Genomic DNA, 23842 nt, shown 5'->3' on the forward strand with positions numbered 1-23842 from the left:
AACATTCTAAGGGATTCTTAGTAAGATTGACATCATTGCAGGAGCTTTGAATACTTCTCCATTTGTGGGTTTTTGTCTTGCTTCACAGCTTCTCTGCGAGTAGATTATACGCTTTCATCATTCTCCCCCGTTTTCTTTGATCCTCGGTCGATCTTCCAAGATGTTCTTTTGGTTAGAACTTGATCCATTCTGAACAGGGAATTAGCTCTGGATGTACTTGGTGGGTACCGGATTCCTGATGATTACCTTAGCGGTGTCTGTTTTGTTGAACCGGTCCTGAGTCCCTTGTTTCATGTCTGGTAGTCGTACAAAAATTGCAGCTTTGTGCTGCTGATGCGCTTATCGGGTAAAGCCAGAACTCGTTCCTATTGATTCATAAAACGATCAATCGTGGGATTTTGGAGTAGTTTTTGTAGATAAAAAGTATTATGGAAACTTGCGCGCATGTGCACGCGCACGCACACTGAATTTTCTGTAGTCCATATTTACTCTGTACGTAAATTCTAACGATTACAAAATATTAACTCGGCCACTCCACAAGTACAGAAATAAAGAACACTACCTTACTTTTCTCTTTCCATCAAAGCGCTTTCGGGCCTAAGCTCATCTTCAGTAATGTTTTTTAATTTTTTTTCTCTTATCACATTTATATTTTTAGTACAAATATTTGTTCCATCGATAAAAATTGTTTTTTAAATTGTAAAACGTTAATACTTAACATTGTATCTAACGTTAATAGATTACTGTACCGATTATCTGATTTATTTATTTAAAGTTTCTTGTCGATGTTATTACCATCTTAAATAATATTTATAAGAATGTCCCCATCAAATTCTGTCTGCAGATTCGTTAGGCTGAATTTACGTTTATATTTATATATATGAAATCTTTCAAAATTTTTTAATTTTTATTACTTTAATATTTATCGATCGATAAATCGATATTATTTATTGATTTACCTTATTTGAGGTTACGAAAATAAGACGTCTGTAATAAGGCGATACGTATTTATCGGGTGTTTGAATTCAGTTAAGTTGGTAGCGATTAGTTAACGTAAATACTGATTTAACACGATTTGTAAATTAAAAAAAAGTAAGTGATAAAATTAAACCCAATAAGGGTTACGATTTACTTGGAATTTTAGAAAATGAAATCGCTAGGAGTAAAAGGTCTAATCCTTTTTTTTCTTATGACGCTAAGGAAGTTAAAAGCGATAAGTTTATTGTTTTTGTGATCTGGTGTTTACTCTTAATAAAGGTAATATTGTGCAGTCATTATGTTATTTGCTGGATGATGTGGTCGTATGTTAATGAATTTGACATTGGATGTGACCATATGTTGTGTGCACTTCAAAAACATTGAATGACTTCATTCTTCCTCTTACAAGCCCGCGCACGGGTTTGTAAAATGTAGTTTCTGAGGTTATTAACTTGTCGTTTTTGATTTAGTGCCGTGAATGTAATAAAAAAAAATTTTAAGTATTAATGCAAATTTTTGTTTCATAATAGTACATATGCATTTTTTCTCTTTTAATTTTTATTTTGTCGATAAACCTTATATGTATCGACACTAGGATAACACAAATTTAAAAAAAGTTATTATTAGTTAGTATTCTTCAGCCTACAGTGTATTTCTGTTCTTACCAGACTACATTGAGTATATTTTCTGTTTTGTTCTTTTTGATATTTTGATATCCTTGTTTTCTTTTATTTTAGCTAATGTCTGTTGTTTTTTTTTTTTTTTTTTTTTTTTTTTTTTTTTTTTTTTTTTTTTTTTGTGTTATAATAATATTTTCGTCTCTGCTCTTCCGTTAAATTGTTATTCTACAGATTAATCGCTTACTCTTTTTATTGTCAGATTGGAGAATTACATTGAACATGTTTATATGAAATATCATCTGCATTTTACTCGTATATTACATTTTTACTAATTTAATGCGAAAAAGTTAGAATTAATAACCGCAATGAGTATAGCGTGCAATTTTTTAATGTACGAAAAATGCCAAAGCCTGATGGGGATTCAAACCTGGGATATTAGATAACTGTGGGAGAGCCTGAAATCTTAAGTGCGGGATTTGCTGTAATCGTACAATCATATCTACTTTGGAGGTATGATTTGTTGAAAAAGATAACCGGATGAAAGTTCAACTAACAGTTGAAAACGTTTATTTCAATTTTAGTTATTAAAATGTAGTTTGTGTGAGTTACGAGATTCCCTGTATTCATTCCTATTTGAGTTTGGGAACGGTCAACCGATAATATTACGTTACAAAAGAATTGTATGAAAAATATAATTCTAACTCGTGAAATCGTTCTAGTAGCTTTGTAGCGTTGTTTATATTTATCTAATTATTTTCATTTTGTATTCATGTTGATATACAACATGAATGTTGTACGTACAAAATGTTGTATTCATTTTGTATTAGTTGATATAATGCACATGAAATAATATTGTGCGTTAATAATGCTGCTGCTACTGCACCAAAAATGTTCAAAACTTAATTTTGCAGTTATATCGTTAATTATTATTCAATGTACCAAAATGAATGTCGGGGTTTTAAAGCTATGTAACATTTCTCAAGTTTCACATAGAATGTTTTTTGTTCCGTATACCGACGGCAAGTTTACGGGCCGTTCTTCGCCGAAAACTGTGTCGGTAATGAACTATCTGCGGCTGTTTCCTAGACTTGGCAATACGAACCGCAAAAATTTATTTGGTGCGCCTCCTCACTGGCATAACGCTATATGTGATCGATCGGTCGAATGAAATTATTCGACCGCTGGATCGCTCATCGGAGACCAGATGACAGGTCTTGTTTGCCGTGGCCTACACGTTCCTCCGATCGATCCCGTACGATTTTTTTTCTTCGGGTATTTATAAAGGAATAAAGTATATCTCCTACAGTTACCGGCTGACCCATCCCGCTTCAGACGCAGGATTGAAGCGGCTGTCGCATCAATTACTCCAGACATGCATATTTAAGGTACGGGATGAACTCTTCCTATCGGCTTGATGTGCCCTGCGTGGTGAATGGTAATCGCATTGAACACTTACAGGAGAAACTGTTTAGTTACACTTTCATCAATTTAAGTAAAACTTAATAAATATTAGATAACTGTAAAATCCCAGTATTCGTTTTGAAACACACGGTATATTATGTCATAACTGTATTTGTATCTGTTTAGTATAGTTTACATGTAAAATTACTTTTAATAATAAGTGTATAATGTAACAAAATTTATTGATATTAAATTGTTAAATGCTGCAGGTGAAATGGATGATGTATTGGATTGTATTTGCTCTCTTCACTTGCTGCGAGACATTCACCGATGTGTTCCTGGGTTTTTGGTTAGTAATGTATTTTTTAAATTTAAAAAAAAATTATTTATATGCGTAAAAAATGTAATAAATTGGAATTTAAAATATTATTTACGAAAGTTTGAATAGAGTTAAACTAGAAAGTTAACATTACATTTACACTTCTGGCTATTTAACACCTAATTCAGTTAATTCATTAACAAGTAATTTCTTTTAAAAACTTTTAGCTTCACTTACAATCTTATCTAATATTGTTTTTTAATACTTGAAAAATAAATTTTCTGTTACGTTTTTAGATGGAGGTATTGTTTGCTCAGGAATTGAAATTAAAAAGCTAAAACCACATTTAACTGATGCAAAATAACATATTTTGTATGTACTACATAAATAAAGTAACAAACAATTCATCTCTCTTTAAATATTTGATTGGATTTATAATTTGGGATTTAGCCAATGTACATTTTTAATTCTATTTAATATTTTTTTTTTTTAAATATTAAAAATATTGCTTTAATATTTTTTTTTTAAATATTAAAAATATTGCTTTAATATTTTTACCAAACACCTCATATTTTTTTTTTGTCTTCAGTCATTTGTGACTGGTTTGATGGAGCTCTCCAAGATTCCCTATCTAGTGCTAGTGCTAGTCGTTTCATTTCAGTATACCCTCTACATCCTACATCCCTAGCAATTTGTTTTACATATTCCAAACGTGGCCTGCCTACACAATTTTTCCCTTCTACCTGTCCTTCCAATATTAAAGCGACTATTCCAGGATGCCTTAGTATGTGGCCTATAAGTCTGTCTCTTCTTTTAACTATATTTTTCCAAATGCTTCTTTCTTCATCTATTTGCCGCAATACCTCTTCATTTGTCACTTTATCCACCCGTCTGATTTTTAACATTCTCCTATAGCACCGCATTACAAAGCTTATAATCTTTTCTTCTCAGATACTCCGATTGTCCAAGTTTCACTTCCATATAAAGCGACACTCCAAACATACACTTTCAAAAATTTTCCTGACATTTAAATTAATTTTTGATGTAAACAAATTATATTTCTTACTGAAGGCTCGTTTAGCTTGTGCTATTCGGCATTTTATATAGCTCCTACTTCGTCCATCTTTAGTAATTCTACTTCCCAAATAACAAAATTCTTCTACCTCCATAATCTTTCTCCTCCTATTTTCACATTCAGTGGTCCATCTTTGTTATTTCTACTACATTTCATTACTTTTGTTTTGTTCTTGTTTATTTTCATGCGATAGTTCTTGTGTAGGACTTCATCTATGCCGTTCATTGTTTCTTCTAAATCCTTTTTATTCTCGGCTAGAATTACTATATTATCAGCAAATCGTAGCATCTTTATCTTTTCACCTTGTACTGTTACTCTGAATCTAAATTGTTCTTTAACATCATTAACTGCTAGTAGTTCCATGTAAAGATTAAAAAGTAACTGAGATAGGGAACATCCCTTGTCAGACTCCCTTTCTTATTACGGCTTCTTTCTTATGTTCTTCAATTGTTACTGTTGCTGTTTGGTTCCTGTACATGTTGCAATTGTTCTTCTATCTCTGTATTTGAACCCTAATTTTTTTAAAATGCTGAACATTTTATTCCATTCTACATTATCGAATGCCTTTTCTAGGTCTATAAACGCCAAGTATGTTGGTTTGTTTTTCTTTAATCTTCCTTCTAGTATTAATCTGAGGCCTAAAATTGCTTCCCTTGTCCCTATACTTTTCCTGAAACCAAATTGGTCTTCTCCTAACACTTCTTCCACTCTCCTCTCAATTCTTCTGTATAAAATTCTAGTTAAGATTTTTGATGCATGACTAGTTAAACTAATTGTTCTGTATTCTTCACATTTATCTGCCCCTGCTTTCTTTGGTATCATAACTATAACACTTTTTTTGAAGTCTGATGGAAATTCCCCATTTTCATAAATATTACACACCAGTTTGTATAATCTATCAATCACTTCCTCACCTGCACTGCGCAGTAATACTACAGGTATTCCGTCTATTCCAGGAGCCTTTCTGCCATTTAAATCTTTTAATGCTCTCTTAAATTCAGATCTCAGTATTGTTTCTCCCATTTCATCCTCCTCAACTTCCTCTTCTTCCTCTATAACACCATTTTCTAATTCATTTCCTCCGTATAACTCTTCAATATATTCCACCCATCTATCGACTTTACCTTTCGTATTATATATTTGTGTACCATTGTTTAACACATTATTAGATTTTAATTTATGTACCCCAAAATTTTCCTTAACTTTCGTGTATGCTCAGTCTATTTTACCAATGTTCATTTCCCTTATCACTTCTGAACACTTTCTTTAATCCATTCTTCTTTCGCCAGTTTGCACTTCCTGATTATAGCTTTTCTTAATTGCTGATAGTTCCTTTTATTTTCTTCATCACTAGCATTCTTATATTTTCTACATTCATCCATCAGCTGCAATATATCATCTGAAACCCAAGGTTTTCTACCAGTTCTCTTTATTTCGCCTAAGTTTGCTTCTGCTGATTTAAGAATTTCCTTTTTAACATTCTCCCATTCTTCTTCTACATTTTCTACCTTATCTTTTTTACTCAGACCTCTTGCGATGTCCTCCTCAAAAATCTTCTTTACCTCCTCTTCCTCAAGCTTCTCTAAATTCCACCGATTCATCTGACACCTTTTCTTCAGGTTTTTAAACCCCAATCTACATTTCATTATCACCAAATTATGGTCGCTATCAATGTCTGCTCCAGGGTAAGTTTTGCAGTCAACGAGTTGATTTCTAAATCTTTGCTTAACCATGATATAATCTGTCTGATACCTTGCAGTATCGCCTGGCTTTTTCCAAGTGTATATTCTTCTATTATGATTTTTAATTTGGGTGTTTGCAATTACTAAATTATACTTCGTGCAAAACTCTATAAGTCGGTCCCCTCTTTCATTCCTTTTGCCCAGCCCGTATTCACCCACTATATTTCCTTCCTTGCCTTTTCCAATGCTTGCATTCCAATCTCCAACTATTATTAAATTTTCATATCCTTTTACATGTTTAATTGCTTCATCAATCTCTTCGTATACACTCTACCTCATCATCATCATGGGCGCTTGTAGGCATATAGACGTTAACAATCGTTGTCGGTTTAGGTTTTGATTTTATCCTTATTACAATGAATCTATCGCTATGCGTCTTGAAATACTCCACTCTCCTCCCTATCTTTTTGTTCATACACCTCATATATATATATATATATATATATATATATATATATATATATATATATATTAGGTGTTTGTGTTTGGAAATGAAGTGCATATTGAGAAAATATTCTTGCACTTGAATTTTTTTTAGATTGAATTATATCTATGGAACATACCAGTACTGTTTTCAATCACAGCAATATGGTTGTTATGCATTTTGTGTGAATCTGAAATTGAGATTGTAGAAGATACAGCGTACTTTCTTAACCTCATGAAAGATTTAACAACTCGATTAAAAGTATTCTTTCCACAAGTACAAAAGATTAGCCAAAACTTCTGCAACAACGTTTGTGTGGATGAGCAGCAGCAGGTTTCATCTGTCAACATTTGTCATTTGTTAGTATTGTCTTAAAATTTTTTTCAGGGTTCTATTATGAAATATTGTGGGTGAATACAGGCTGGGCAAAAGGAATGAAAGAGGGGGGCTGGCCTACTTGAGTTTTGCATAAAGTATAATTTAGTAACTGCAAGCACCCATTTTAAAAATCATAATAGAAGAATATACACATGAAAATCCTGGTGATGCTGCAAGGTATCATGGTTAAACAAAGATTTAGAAATCAAATCCTAGACTGTGAAGCATATCCTGGAGCAGACATTGATAGCGACCATAATTTATACTACCTATAATTAATCCTATATCTGGTGGGCTAGTATTCTAATTTTTCTGTAACAGCGCCTGATACTTCTGAAAGGTCAATAAATATCTATTGACACAAATCGCTTTCCATTTTTCATTTTGTCTGTGAAAAACAGATGGCCTTATTGCTAAACATTTATCAAATCACTGTCTATTCTAAATATCTTTTCCTTTTATGGAAACATGTTTGTTTATGCAGGCATATTTCAATTTTAATAGAATTGGATGTATTTCAAAGACTGAATTTGATTTTGGGATGTAGCCATTTTTACCAGCATAAATTCCTGCTAGAATGGCTTGGAAAACTTTCACAAACTCTGTACCTATTGGAGCTCATTTGTTGATAGATTTTAATTGACAGATATTAATTCATATTGTACAGCTAATTTCCCTTTTCTCACAGATTTATATATTGTAAATTCAGTTGTCGTATGTATGAAATTAATCTCTGGGAGCCACAGTTTTGTTAATTACTAGAAATATATTACAAATTGTCTTAGTTGCTTTCTGTAGATTGCTATTTTGCCTACACTGCAACCTTTTGACACTTCTAACAAATAAAAAATTTAAATGTGTACTCTGTATTAAATCGCAATGAATTTTGATCAGTCGTGAATTACACTTGATGTTACAAAGAGGTGTATACTTAAGCGTTAATTGAAGACAGGAATCTGTATGAAATTTTTGTAAACAATCAACTGCAGTCTTTCATTAATAATACATTAACTATTGGCTGTTTTATTATAATTTTGTGGTAAATTTAATTTTTATTTCATAAATTTTATCAGTATTTAACATATTTAGTAGCTAAGCTACCTACCTACCTGCTTGTTTTTAAAAGTATATGCGTATTCGTTTTTAAAAATGTAGTATAACATGTTCCATTCAGGAAATATTTTTAGACATAATAATATTTGAAATATTGTGTATTATCATTATCTTTTCATCACTTAATTTACTTTTTAAATATCTCTCTCATAGCTGCTCTTGAATTTCTGTATAAAATATGTACTTTTTGTCTATCATGAAGTAAAGATACTTAATTGTTTTTTCTTTTTTACTTAAATTTTGATGCTTAATTTTTATGTGGACTTGTCAATTTATAGTCTTGATGTTAAATGAAGTATGGAATAAAATCGAAAACAATACTTGACAGAGTAGAGTACAATTCTCTCTTGCCGTAAGCTTTTAAGTTGCTATCTAGTATTTGAAGTACTATTATAATCCTAGTCTTATCTGGACCGGGTAGAACTGGACATGAATGAATGGAAATGTTTTCATCGCCTTCATTTATTTATTATGTCCAGAAATATAATTTGAGGCCCCCCCACTTTGCAATATGTGAAGTAGAGATACAGAAACGTAGATAAATTCTTTTTTAACTGTACATCGCTATGTCGCTTTTATTTCTTCAAATGAGATAGATGAGTTCATTGTGTTAGTATGGCTGTAACGGCTTATGCATGTGCATAAAATCAAGTGTTTTATGTTTCATAAAATTTTCTGTTTTGTTGTAAGTATGAAGCCTAAATTTTCCATTTGAAAAATTTGATAAATTAAATCAATCTGTTGCACATACTTTGTAATACTATACTATAACTGTGTAGGGTTCTGAAGTTTGCAAATGCAAGGCTATTCAAAATATCTTTATGCCAAATCTCTAATAACTTGTTATGGAGCTTTTAAATTCATTTTGATTAAATACATTTATATACAGTGTATTTTAGAATCGGCACGTGTGCACACACACACATTCCTGTTCCATCTGCTGCTAGGTCTGGGCGTACACTAAATCTTTTATTTTCTCGTGTTCTACCACTGTGTTAACTTGTCACAAATCAGTTGTTCAAGAGCTGATTTTTAAGTTGAAGGTTCTCTGAGGTTCAAATCTTAAAAGTTAGTCGTTTCGATTACTCTCAAGTAAAAGTTATAGTCTTAGTAAAAGTTTCAAATTTGAATACTAGACAGTGGATACTGGTGGTGTACTTCGGTGATTGGGACTCAACCACACGTCTCATGACTGAAGGGTATGACAAGACTACACCACATTTGCATAGTCATACTTATCATCCTCTTCTAATTAAGCTGTTGAAAGGGGTTGCTTATTGTTCATTAGTTGAACAGATTGGAATAATGTACACATTTTTAATATATATATATATATATATATATATACATAAATGCAACTGTAGATGATCTTTGTAACCTTCACTCATCTAACCTTTTGATATGCCCATACCATTTTAATCCTACTCCTCCAATTGTTCCTGTACTAATTTTAATTCCTTTTACAGCTCTCAGGAATTTCATTCCTCCAGCCAAAATGAGTCCTTTGGTGTCATCTTCCATTTATGTCCTCATATGAAATAAAATAGCTTCTATAAAAAGAATTCTATAAGTGCTACAATAACCCTAGATTCTGTATTTTTTATTATAGTTTGGTATAGGTATTCCACCCTTTCTGGAGTCAGATTGAAAAATCCAATCGTCATCTTTCCATTTCTAAAAGCCTCGCTTTACTAGTTTGTAAAACTTCTCACAAAGGTGATTTGTGCCCATCCGGCACATTATCTCATTCTTTTTCTTAATATTTTAAATCTGCTTCTTCAAAACATCTTTTACATCATTTGCAATTCTTCCCAGGATTTTTTTCTCATACCATTATAATCTTCAAAAGTAATTTTTATTATCCTTCTCTCTAATCTTTTTATACTTTACTATTCATTCCTGAAATTACAAAATAAACAGTGCGTGCCAGGAGTAAGTAATTTCTTGACTGTCTACTCCTTATACTGATCGGTCAATATTGCTAACTTTGATTCAGTGACCTCATGTACTTTTTTTTTACGTAACTATAGTGGTACATAGTACTCTGGATACGCATTTCCATTACTCCTTCACACAGGTTCTTTACAAAACCATCATAATACGTCTTCCCACCGAATAAAATAAATCGACTTTCACAGAACAATCACATTATATAGTTGGTATATGCTTATATATAACACATCTCTTTTCCAGTCGCCTGCAGTTATTCTACAAGTAGTTTCTAACACTCTTCGGTTAGATTGCATTGCAACTGGTCCTGCTGCTCATCCTAAATGGATGCTGCTTTATTATCATTATGTTTATAATTAATATTATAATGAATAATGTGTTAAATAATTAAAATCAACAATTTTTTTATAACAATTAATAGTTTTTTTTTCTCATTTAGGTTTCCATTTTATTATGAAATAAAAATCATTCTTGTGATATGGCTTCTCTCTCCTGCTACAAAAGGCTCAAGTTTCCTGTATCGTAAGTTTGTTCATCCGATGCTCACCAAGAGAGAGCCAGTAAGTTATAAAAAGTTAACTTTTGTTCTTTGACTAGACTGTCATTATTTACAATCTAGTTCAACTTGTATTGTCATAGATATTGGATACAGAGTTAGTTTGAGAGGGAACAGGTTGGTTCCTGGAGGTATTATGTCTTGTAATGTTTCTTGCATGTAAACTGAGGAAAAAAGCAAATGGTTGCCTTTTCTCACTTTCTCGCATCACATTATCAGCAGAGACATTTCTCAATTTAGAATAATGACAATTGATTTCTCTGAATTTTAAGTTAGTTTTCATTCACTCTTAATGAGATATTATTTTTTTTTTCAGGTTTCAGTAGTTTTATGTGATTTCTATCACGATCAGTGAACATTGATAGTTTTGTAAGATACAGGTGGGATTTTTCACTTGAAGTTGGAAGCAATTGCTATTGTGGTGATAAAAAGTGTACTAGATGAGTGCATTGAAAAATATTTTAACAAATCTTTTTATGTAAGAAAGCTGTTCTTACTGACCTAAATATAAGGGGATAATATAATACAGTTCTCAAAACCAGTTGATTTTTCTGAGCACTTGAAAACACAGTATTAATCAGGCAATATGTTGATTTAACAGCTGCGATCCGAGAATATGATGATTACAATGGCATTTAATACTATTAGATTAAAAATGTTTTTTATTATTCATTTTTCCTTTCATCTTCCTTTACCAAATATTCAAATGACTATTCTAAATTAAATGCACTTGTGTGTTTAATTATCATAAATGAATTCTTTATTCATTAATAATTTGGTGTAAGTTTTCTCCTTTTACCTATTTATTCAGTAAAATATGTAATGAGTAATGCTGTATCATAAATCATGTTAATGATTCATTCATGCATATCGGTTACATGGTGTCTTGTTTCATTTACTTAATTAAAGAATATAATAGGTAGTCATAATCAAGTAGCAAATTTAAAAAAAAGAAACAAATATATTATACCCGGGGAAAAAATTGGCATGTATGACAAGCTTAACTAGGATTTGAATCCAGAATTTCTGGATATATTTTCTTTTATCTATTAACTAACAAGAGAAGTCCCACATCCAAGTTGATTTCATAAAAATATTAAATTTAAGAGATATTTAAGGATTCTTTAAACTTTAAAAACATTTTTTATGTACTGATGTGTATTTCTTTCAGAAGAATCTTTTTTAATATTTCTTTGTATTTTACCGTATTAACTGTCACTGCTTATGGTGTTCCATTGGCTTATGCTTTATTTGCATTCAAGGATGTTTATGGTTTATTTTGTAATTACCTTATCTACAAGTCTTTGTAAATATTTTATTTACAAAATTTTTTTACTGATTAACAAAATTAATAAAGACTACAGATCGATAAATTTTTAGTTAACTGAATGTTGAATTTTCCTCCCATTTATAATTTATAAAAAAAAGTTGTAAATTTAATGGTTTTTTTTAAATTATTGAAAATTATTAATGACTTGCTTTGAACCTCATGGATATTCTTCAGATTGATCTTTTAGTGTGACCTTCTTTATGGAATTTGTTAGCGCTTTTATCAGTTACTTTATACTTAAAAAGGGTACAGGTTGTTAAATATGGAAAACCAGAGTTTAGCCCATTGACAAAAGACATTAGCATGACCGCTAATCTTAACACTTTCAATGACTAGTTTTGAATTAACAACAATAGTACAATAGATAAGAAAAGTATAAAGTTCTTTCGCTGAAAATACCTTTGCTGTTCACAATAAAACTACCCTAACAATTTATGAATGAAATTTAGTACATTATCTCTTTCACTTAGTCAAACCATAACTCACCGAACCACTTCTTGTTTTCATGTACTGGAATTACTTGCGACATCACCTTAATCGCATCGAACTTGTAGGCACAAGAATTTCATTCCTTCACTGATCTCCTTGAAAAATACTCTCACTTCAAACTCACATAACTCTTTGATTAGAACTCTCTCACAGAACTGATTTCAACTTGTCTTCTGTGGAGTATTTATACCATTATCCTCTTGACCTGCAGGACTAGACCCCAGTTGAGCGTGAGAACGATCAACCAAGCCCTTTCAGTTTCCTATGCATTCCTAACCTGGGTCTAGTAAATCTGTTTAGGTGTGTCAGCGGGCACGCATGTTTTTATTAAACGTGGCTTTGGCTGTTATTTTTATACTTGAAAAACCTTTAGTAAGCAAGATGCTACTTTGATAATAGATGTTTTAAGTTTGCAGAGCCTTCAGGTTTAAGTGGATGTAAATTTAATGTATGTTTGTTGTATTGTTTTGGGTGTTTGGTGATCAAACATATTTACTTGTAAATATTGAAAATTGTTTTGTTATTGGAGCAGAGCAATCTACTGATTCATTTGGGTGAATCCAGACTATTCACCTTCCAGGTTTTGAGTCCTGATTTGGGTACTCCAACAAATATTAGGGGGAATGTCTTTTGAGAAATTTTGATTGAAACATTGGGTGACTCTCCAAAGGGGGTTGAAGTTTAAAATCTGCATATTTAACTCAGAAATAGGTACATTTCATTCTGTATATGTTAAAGTAATATATGTTGAAACATTTGTTTGGAAAGTTCTGTCGATTGACACAACTTGAGAAAGAGAACCTTGCGAAAGAGTGAAAGGGAGATTGTGTGAGTGAGATAGATAAAAATATACCAATCTGAATCTGTAGATTACTCCACCACCTTGAATGTTATCAGTAACATTGTTCTTTGGTTTCTGAAAAAAGATTAATTTTCTTTTTTAATTTGTGATCAGTTTTCTAAAATACCGGTGTAATATGCTATTACACCAAAAATATAAAAGATTATATAAATTCTTAGATTACAATAATTCAGTATAAAATCAATTTGGGCATTTTCCAAGCTTAACCAGAGTTTCTGTTTACTTTGAGTGAGGTCAACCACTTTTAAATACTCTAGTGGAGCAGGATAATGCTGCATGATAAATTTTTTGTAACGTCATAATTATTATGTTTAAAACACAGTCAGTAAAAATAGTATGTGTGAAAAAATTAATTTACATTCTATTATTTTTTTTTCATAGGAAATTGATGAATATCTTACACGAGCGAAAGAACAGAGCTACCATACCATGCTTCATTTGGGTACACGTGGTATGACATATGCCACAAATGTGATAATGCAAACTGCGATCAAGGTCAGTCCTTAAAATAATTAAATTATTATTTCCATTTGCGATTATTATATTTACATGCCATTTGTTTTGTAATTCATATATTTACATGTCTTCTGAATTGAAGTTTAAAAGTGTCAAAACAGTTTATCAATAAATGAAAATGCCTTATATTTTGGCATTAGTCTAGTTTGAATTAATTTGGAATGATATATTGGAAATAGTTGAATTTTGTTATTCAGGATTGTATTGGAATTAGTTAATCTTTCTTAAAAAATTTGAAATGTTAGTATGCATTGATAAGATTTTTTGCGTAGTGGGTTTTTATAAGTTGACTGAGAGTAGGGAAGAATGTTGTTGGCAAATTTCAGCCATCTAATCTTCAGATTGAGAATAAAGAAGAGTAATACTTGTGCCAGAAATTTGTGTGTAAAATATGTGCATTTCTGTTGTGACTTGTTTACATTATTTTACATTGTTATATTGTTACATGGTAGCAAATATTCAGACTTCTGCAATGGATTTAATGTTTGTTTTTGTTAGTCAATTTCTTCTACATAATCATCATATATACTGAAACCGTTATTGAATATTTCACTCTGTACACAGGTAATTCTTCACTGTTGTGTGATTTTTAGGTAAATTGTTCTGAAGATTAGTCTGTCATTTCAGTCAGTGTTTTATTGTAGGGTAGATTTAGATATTTAACAATAAATATTGCCATTAATGTAGATCCAATCCTTTAATATTAAAGAAAAAAAGGTAACGAAAAAGATGAGCCCTTCACTCAAGATCCATAGGCAACCATTCTCCCTCCCAGGTAGCTAGAAAGTGTTAGCTCTTCAGGCCCTGGTATTCTCATCCAGGGATATCTTAGCAGATTCAGAACTACACTCACAGTAATGGAAAAGAAGGGATCATGGATAAGAAAAAAAGATGGATGGTGGGAAAGAAGATCAAGGTATTGTACTATCGGTCAGGGTATTGTAACATCTGGCGCCCTTTTCCCATCTCTGTAAGCCATTTATTACAATAGAACTTGTCACTCGTGTGTATAATTGATATTATTCATAATGTTAAATTTCTGTACTTGATGTAGTGAAGATCTTGAATGGACATGATACTGGATGTAATCCTCTATAATCCACTAATTTCCCTAATAACTTATTGTGTTTTCAAACTGCTGCCTTTAAAAAAAAATAGAAATTTGGGAAAAATAAAATGCAGAAGGAAGACTACTGGAAAAGTGTAGTCTATAAAGTACAAAATAAGGAAATATAATCATAAAAGTAATTCTTTTTAATTACATATTTGTGAAAAATACTTAATTTAATTCAGTTATTTAAAACTTTCACCTTTTAACTAATTTTAAAAAAATTCATTATTTATGAATTAAGGGTGTGTTAACTTTTTTTTAATTCAAGTTCTGTTTTACTTGAAAACATTAACCTTGTTAAATTATCAGATTGTCTATCCATTCTCATTATTCATCTGTGTGAATTATCTATGCCAAACCTCTCTTTGTGGACTCCTGTGTATAAAAGTCTATTTGGATGGATGGTTTTTTTATTCTAACAAAACTTAAACTCTTGTTTATTTTGGAAAATCAATCTCCTCTATTAACACAATAAAATGCACTGCTTTTAGTAAATTGTAATCTAAAAGCTATGAAAAGTAGTTTATTTTATTGGAATTGTTTTGAATGAGATAATTAGCTTTTAAGGTAATGCAGCACATCTATGGATGGAAAGATTATTTTGATCTTATGCCTGTGTCACTCTATTGTTTACTTTTTTCACTTTTATTGATTTTGGCACTTAACAGATTTTTATTCTTTAACAAGCTTTCCTTTTTTCTGTGTCATTTCTGTTCTGCCTGTTTTGACTGATATTTGGTTCCTGAATCATTTATGGGTGGAGTATGCAAAAAACAACAAAAAACCCATTTTCATGCAGGATAAGGAAGTTCATTTTTTCCAGTACATTAGAATCATAATGGGGAGTGTCTCCTGAAAAAATCATATTTCTATCATCCCCCCTAACCAACCATTTGGGGAATGAAGGTAGAAAACAAAGCATCACTCAAAAACCCATAGTTTGGTTAGAATAAAAACTAAAAGAAAAAGAAAAAGTTGGCCAGTAGCCACTGCATTGAAGATAACTTGCATTTCCTTTTGTATTTAAAAATTTTTTTTAAATATCGTTTTTTGACAAAATATTTATATTTTAAATTTAGATTGGTACTAAAAATTTTCTGTGAAATCCTGTCATGTACATGCACATGCAATAAGCACTAGAACACAATTTTTCTGAATATTTTTTTTTTAAATCATTAATTTATCTATATTAGAACTCAAGTTATGATTTTTTTGAGTGTCAACAAAACCTGAATTTTAAAACTTTCAGAAATAATTAGTCAAGTCTTTGTTCTTGTTGCTTAGCTGTCTGGATTAAAAGAATTTTCTTTCTTCTCTTGACATCACGACATCTTGTTATAAAAGCACTATTTATCCTGGAGACACTTCTGCTTCCTGCATTGTATTAATGGTAAAACAGTGCCATAGTTGTACTCACTAATCCCTTCAGCTACAGCAGTTGTAATTGGTTCGTTTTGACACCGACCTCATTTTATCACATCGCCTCCAAATTCTGCTATGCTAACTTTCATCGGCATTCTGGGTATAGCCTTTAATGCATCTCTCTTACAAACTGTTTTTTGTCATTCTTTGGTATATTGCAGTAATATGTTTTAACACTTTTAAGCTTGTAGGTATGTGAATATTAAAATGTTTACCTGGCTTCTCTTTGTTTACAACCGTGTGAGTGCATGGTTGTAAAAACATCAGCTTTCAGTACCTTCTGGACATTTATTATGCATTGGTTTTTCATCAGTAGAAGATCCATGAGAAAGTGTTGCTAAAATATCTCTCTTCATTGATGCTACATCTTTGTCAATATTTTTGGTTATTGCTTTACAGTAATATTGTGTTAATTTTAGAATTGTGGATTCTTTTAAGCTACCATGTGATTTTCCGCCCGATGTAATTTTCTGCACCAGGAAAGCTTTTACAAGGGTTCATAAAGCTGTTCCAGGTCTTTTAGAAATGTGGTTCATGCACTCTTCTTTTGTGGTTGTGGTTGTAGGACCATAAACATCTAGATTACATAAATGACCAAAAACTTTGGAATCTCTATCACTGATTGTCAAGTACCTGAATTTGTATAGGGCAGATAATCTCCATAAAACTTCAGCTGCATGAACCTCCATAGCTGGTGAAGAACCAGTAAGTTTTGTTGATGTTCTGTTTGATGGCCTTGGTACCAAAAATGATAGCTGGCACTGTTTTCACCAATCTGAGTTTTTGCAGTGGCACAACTGATAAAAAATTTTGACAGTACAGTAAAATCTATTACTTGACTTGAACTAACTTCACTCACACATCCTACACCGTAATTTGAAGTGAAACCATGCTTATGCCAGCTTGCATCGAAGCTTAAGGCTAAATGTAACACACTAGTAGAAATTATTGGTTGGATCTTGTTCCATGTAATATTTGTGAACTTGCTGACAAGCCTTAGACAAACTTTTTTGAAATTTCTGATAAATTAAGTGAATTTTGAAAAACATTTTCCCTACCCATGAGTATCATATTCATTACCAAAATAAGTTTTTCTAGAGCTGTGTAACCCTTAACCAATTACTATAAAAGCTTTCAGAGTACGGCAATTTATATTGTAAGCACCATTTATTTTTTGTGAAGATGAAACAGTGTTCACTTCCTCTTCTCAGTTTTTACAAATTTTAATATTTTTGGCAAAACCTGAACAATTATCAATATTAATCAACAGCATTTTGGAAAGACAAGTTGGACAATGTAAACATTCAATCAAGGACTGCAAACATACTTTATCAACAAGTGTATATTATTGGACACAGTCATCAGGAACATCTCAACACTGTACAAAATCAGTAATTCTACTCGGTGCATTCTAATTTGTAATTAGAATAGGTGGGCCAGGTACTGGTTCTGAGTAATGACAGAATCACTTTCCTATTTTTTTTACTGTCCCAGCATTTCTTTGCTGCTAACTGAGACAAATGTTTTTTTCATTTTCACAAGTTTTTTTTACCACAATCAGTGTTTATATTTCAAAGATCCAAAATAAAAAACAAAAATGTTTTTCCTCGTACTCCCTCTTTAAGCTTAGTAAATAAATGATACTTATGTATTAAGCATAGCTTGGCTGTTTGCATTTTATTCTTGCTTCAATTGGCAGTTTTTTTAGGATCATAGTCCTAACACTAGCACTAGGATAATTGAACAGTAGTTGCAGAATATTTAATGGATAAGGATAGAGTTACCTAGGAAAAACCCCTAATTTAACCAACTAAAAATACTTAATTATAATGTTTAAATAACACAACTGAAATAACCTTGACAAATTGCTTTACAAATAACACAATGCTTACTCGCTCAGTTCATCTCTTATGAAACAGATTATACCTTTGAAACAAACATTTTGAATTCTGCACAGGTAGTTTTGCTATCTGTAATCATTAAATTAAGAAAAATATTTTGAAGTTGTGAATTTTTCACTTAATTAATCTTCTAGAATTATAAAATGGAGCAAGATATGAGCCAAACAAGATGATTTTGAAAAAATGATTTTATCATATCAAACTAGTTTACTGGTTTACAAAATTGTCTTAATTTAATGGGTTTTAAAACTGTTTAATTAGATCAATTCATACCTTGTATTTTCTATAGAATGTTATACAGTAAACAATAGATCTATAATGCTTTTTAAGTATTTACATTACAATCTAAATGGAATTTTATAGAATTTAATCATACAATGAACTAGTAATTTTTTTCTAAATCGGGAAAGAAGCGTGAGAAAACCGTATCAAACCAAGATTTATCTGTTTTTAACTTCCTAAATTTCTCTATTAGTCTCTAAATGATAAATCTGTTGGGCACATTATTATTATTATTATTTTGTACAGGCTGAACATTCCTGTCCTTTACCTGTGACATTTTAAGGTATTTTTATTGTTACAGCAATCTATTTTTTGTTAGCTATTTATCATGCTAAGTGGCATGAAGAATGAAAATTCAAACGTTTGGAGAAGGTCTAAAGATAATAAAAGTTAATTCTTGTTTTAATCCTAGTTTATTTTTTATTAATAAAGAAAATTTATTTTCGTGTCTGTTGAAGTATACAACATGGCAAAAATATTAATTCTGATAAACAAGTAATTCCTACATTTTCCTAAGTTTAATTGATAGAAATATATGTGTAAAAACGATTAAAATGTTTGTTAATAAAACAGTTGGTGTGATATGTTCAGACTGTACAAAAAGTTCCCAAAAATCAGGAAAAAAATTATCCATATTTAAGCTTTTACATAAGACTCCCTTAATATATAACATTTAGATTGGTCAAAATGGTTGTCAAAAGCCCTACAGGTCTTCTTTTGGAATCACCTTTTTAGGGTGCTTTTAACACTCCTTTATTCTACTGCATTTGTTGACTTGTACTGCCCTTTGTGATTGTTTTGTCGTAAGGAATAGTCCACAGATTCTGCATCTAGTGAGTAGGATGATCCACCACTGTTGCCTGACATTTTACCAAAAACTGCTGTTCAGTGTCTGCTGTGAAGCTGGAATCTATTCCTGTCGATACAAAAATGCGGTTGTGTGTGATGAATTGAGGTCCAATAAACATTTCGCAACATTTTGGTGGATAGCAATAGTAATTCACGCTTGTTAGATAGCAGTAAGTAATTCTTGCATGCAATCTGAAGTTTTTCATCGCTGTAGCTGGGCTATCATCCCCCTCCTCTTTTATTGTCTTGATATTCGACAATCAAGAAAACTAGCAGATCAAACACATACGAATAAGACATAGTTTCATCACAGAGTTGTTGTTTATCATTTCAAAAGTTTCTACAACACTTTTTCTAAACAAAAAACACGATTTTATATCCGCTTATTCAATTTTTAAAAATCCGATGGGACAAAAATGCCTTTACAAAAACATATGAACTGCTAACTGAATCTGAATGAATGTTGGTTGTATTGCTCACAAGGCTTCTCTTGACAATTAAACATCCTTGCTTGTGAGATCGCACACTTCATCGTTAGTCTCTCTTTTTATCTGTTTAGCTTCTGAAACAACCATAAAATATTACTTCTGAGTATGCATGAGGATGATATGTATGATAAGTATCAGGTCGACCACTCCTGAAAAGTGTGATTAATTGAAACCCAATCGCCAAAGAACACCGGTATCTACGATCTAGTAATGAAATCCATATAAAAGTAACTATTTTTATATGGTGTTCAAATCCTATTAAAGGCAACTGCCTTTAATTGAACCTTAGAACTCTCAACTTTGAAATCAGGTGATTTGTGATAAGTTAACCACTAGACCATTTCAATGGGCGCCTTAGTCCCTGGAACATCTTGTATGTACTGTGATTGTTGTCCATTTTGTTTACATTGCCATCATGGAATTTTTTGTGGTAAAATCTTTTTTAATGAAAATCATGCAAGTGAATGCTGTAAACACAAAGTTTTATAAATTTTTTACTTTTTACTTTCTTGTATGAAGTGAAGAAAATATTATCACAAAAAAATTTCCGTTTTCAGATTTCAACAGAATTGTCCATTTTGACCATTCCTGAATCCATTTTGACTACTTTCAGCGTGACATTTGTACCTCACATAACTCAAAAATGATCAGCCGTAGAATGTTGAAATTTTGGATTTAGGACTGTTGTAACATCTAGTTGTGCACCTCCCCTTTTGATTGCAATCGACTTGACCAAAAATGTCCAAAAAAGCACAAAATTTAAAAAATTTGGATTTTGGACTTTTTAACTGCAGTAACAACCCCTCATTCTGAGAGCTTTTCAACGAGTTTGAAGTTTGATAAGTTTGAGAGTTTATTGATAAGAGCTTATCTACTTAGGAAAGAAATGATTATACAACTTTATTAATATTTCAAATAAAATGACATGTTTTCTTAACCACATTGGTTTACTTCCAGCATTCAATTTTATTATTTAAATTATTATTATTATCATCTGTATTATTGTGTTTTTATCGAGTTAATATCCTTACTAGCATGTACAGAATTTGTTCTAAGATTTTAATCAATATATTATTGCATTTTTATTTACTTTTTTCACTGTAGTTTAATTCTTTGTTTTATTGTTGGGTTTACACCTTTTCACATTCATTACTTCTTTCTCATGTAGATGTATATATCTAAAGTATAATAATGGTTTTTATTGGTCATTTTTTGTAGCTTTCATATCGGTTGAGATTTTTTAATAATGTTTGAATTAGTGAATTAGAATAAAAGTTTATTTAAGTTGGTTAATAATGCCTGATAGTGGGGAAAGCCTGTAGGATAATCAAGATGAATTAACCTTGAGCATGTACAAAAAAATCTCTGACCATTAAAGGAATGAATTGACTTAATGTAATTAATTCATCATTATACTTTTAGTCAAGGGAATATTTACGTTCTGTATGATGATATGTCTTTAGGGCTTGTAAATAAACCTTAATCAGATTGTACTAATTGCTATTATCTAAAGTCATTATACATGTTAAAATGCTATGTACTAATTTGTTTATATTAAGTATAAAGCTGGAAGTTTTGTATGGTTTTCCTTTAAGCTGTAACCTAATTAAAGTAATTATTAACTCATTTTTATTTTATTATATGTTTAATAATTAACTTTGTTTATATTGTATGTTGTTGATAACTTTGTTTGGCAGTGGTTCCCAATGTTATTTTTTGTTAATTAAAAATATTTATATTTAAAGAGATTCATTCGCTCTTGCATTCTAATCAGTATTAATTTACAGCAATAAGTTTGATTTAATAAGTTTTTGGTTTTATAGAAAAGTTTTGAGTTAATGTTCATTTCAAGTATGCCACCATATTAGGTCTCTAAAATTAAGGTAAAAGTAACTTGAAGTAGCAACTTCATCTATTTTTTCCTTAGCTTTAAAGCAATCTCCCTTACAATTTTTATCTGTTTTTAACAGAAACATCAATATCAAGAGTTATTATCCCTGGAAATTTTTTCTCTAAATGCAACCAATCAGGCTCTCAAAGGTGAATACATGTGACAGCCAACACAATTTTTTTAACCGTAACTCATATTTTTTTAAATTTCTAATTGGAAATGTTATTCAAATTTTATTTTTATTCCTGGGTATGGTTCCCTACATGCAACTTGTTCAGAAGACAGTTGGACCTAAAGTAGGATTTTAACATTAGATTGCATTTAGGCTTAAAATTATATTTAGTTTTAAAATGATAGAAAACGCAAAAAATAAATAGGGGTAGTTTTAAATTATTATAACTTTGAAAGGAAAAGTGAGACATTGAATGAGTCAATTAAAATAATTAAAAAGATTCACATTATATGATGAGTTGGGTGGAAGAAGATGCTTGTTCAGAGAAGGTACATATGCCACTTACAGCAGTTGATATTATCAATAATTTGTGAAAAACCTTTTTTTATTGTGATTTTCAGTGACAAAACCACTTTTTATAAGTTTGTATGTAGACACATCAAGATTTGGACTGCAGAAAACCCATGAATTTATTGAACAAGATTCCCTGAAAGTAATCGTTTGGTGTGTTTCATGTTGAGATCAAAAGATGGGTGTTTTTAAACTACTACATTGTTCACAATCACTTTGACCTGAATAAATCGCTTGCTTTTTTCCACATAGGAGGTAGTCTTCTTTCAACAGGACAATGCTTTCTGTACCGCATAAGTTATGTTCACGAGACATTTTACCTGACTACAGATAGGAAACATGGCTAGGAGCTTGTGACCTCCACATTCATTTGATCTTTTTCCTTTAGGCTTCTTTCTTTTAGTCGCTTGAAATGGCAAATAATGGAGGTAATTGCCACTGTCACTTTTGATATTCTTGGCACAAAATGGCAGGAATTGGATTTCCTTGTTGATATGTGTGATGTGACTCATGAAATCCGATGTGAATTGAACTTCATTGATTATTAAGGTAAAATCTTTAAATTATCACTTTTGGCTTTTGTTTAGAGTCTTGATCACATTACCTTTCAAAATTATAATAATTTAAAACAGCACCATAAAGTACAACAAAACAGTATATTATTTCATTAAAAGACATGCAACTAACCTATATGTCCCTAATTAACACAGCTGCGTTAGATCTCAAAATTTGAGATTATCACAACAAACCAGAATAACATGGTTTGTCCAGCTGCAACTGTTGGACTAAACTGAATACAGGATAATAGATTTATTTAAATAGTTACACCACCTTACAATATATTGAAATAAAAATGGAAGAGGAGGTAGGATGTCAAGTCACCCAGGTTTTCTTTGTAGTGAAATATTGTACTTAGTGTGGTTAAAGTTAAATGTAAAATAGGTTTTCCTTTTGGTAGCAGAAAATTATTAACTCTCTGTATTTGTTAAAAGAAAATTATTTGTTAATAGAGCTTAAAATTAGAATAAAAGTTGCAGATTTTATTATTGATAAACTTTTTTTTTATTATTGATTTTCTTTATTACTGTTTATTCTGTTTTTTATCTGTTTATTCTGTTTTTTATCTGAGTTTTAAATTATATGCAGGGATATTTCTGTCTAGCATTATCAGAAAATTAATGGAAATAAAGTTTTGCTGCTTTATTTTTTTAAAAAGATTTTATAAAATCAACCTAATTCACACAAACAGATTGGACTTAGCACCCTTATTTACTAACTGTAAAGTACATTTTTTTTCATGAAGCCGATCATTACTGGTGCCTTGTATCAGGACATGCTCTAGCAATTGCACCATCTGACAAATTGACCAAGAAGGTTGTACTCCCGTCCAAAATTAAAAGGCATACCTATGTTTACGAATAATTTATTACAATTTCCTTTTATTTTAGTAGATTGTTTGGCACTGAATTATCTCCTTTGCATTTTATTTTCTTGGTTCCTTTGGGTTTTCTTGACATTTTGGGACTTACGTACATATCAATCTAATCTAAAAATGTATTTGACTACTGAATTTTAAAACTGCTGTAATTGTAAACAGGATAGCAGAGGATTGCTAATTTCAC

The 23842-nt window shown here is 31.0% G+C and overlaps 1 protein-coding gene across 1 annotated transcript in view; it reads left to right on the forward strand.

Moving 5' to 3' along the window:
* The window catches only part of LOC142324695 (uncharacterized), a 130685-nt gene that overhangs the window by 75508 nt on the left and 31335 nt on the right, over positions 1 to 23842 (forward strand). The window contains exons 3-5 of the mRNA XM_075365597.1: positions 3269 to 3348; positions 10440 to 10560; positions 13619 to 13732. Coding sequence (XP_075221712.1) covers positions 3269 to 3348; positions 10440 to 10560; positions 13619 to 13732 — 315 coding nt within the window. The remainder of the gene's footprint in view (positions 1 to 3268; positions 3349 to 10439; positions 10561 to 13618; positions 13733 to 23842) is intronic.

The sequence above is a fragment of the Lycorma delicatula genome, chromosome 5 (genome assembly GCF_047948215.1).
Source record: "Lycorma delicatula isolate Av1 chromosome 5, ASM4794821v1, whole genome shotgun sequence".
In the NCBI taxonomy this organism is placed as follows: domain Eukaryota; kingdom Metazoa; phylum Arthropoda; class Insecta; order Hemiptera; family Fulgoridae; genus Lycorma; species Lycorma delicatula.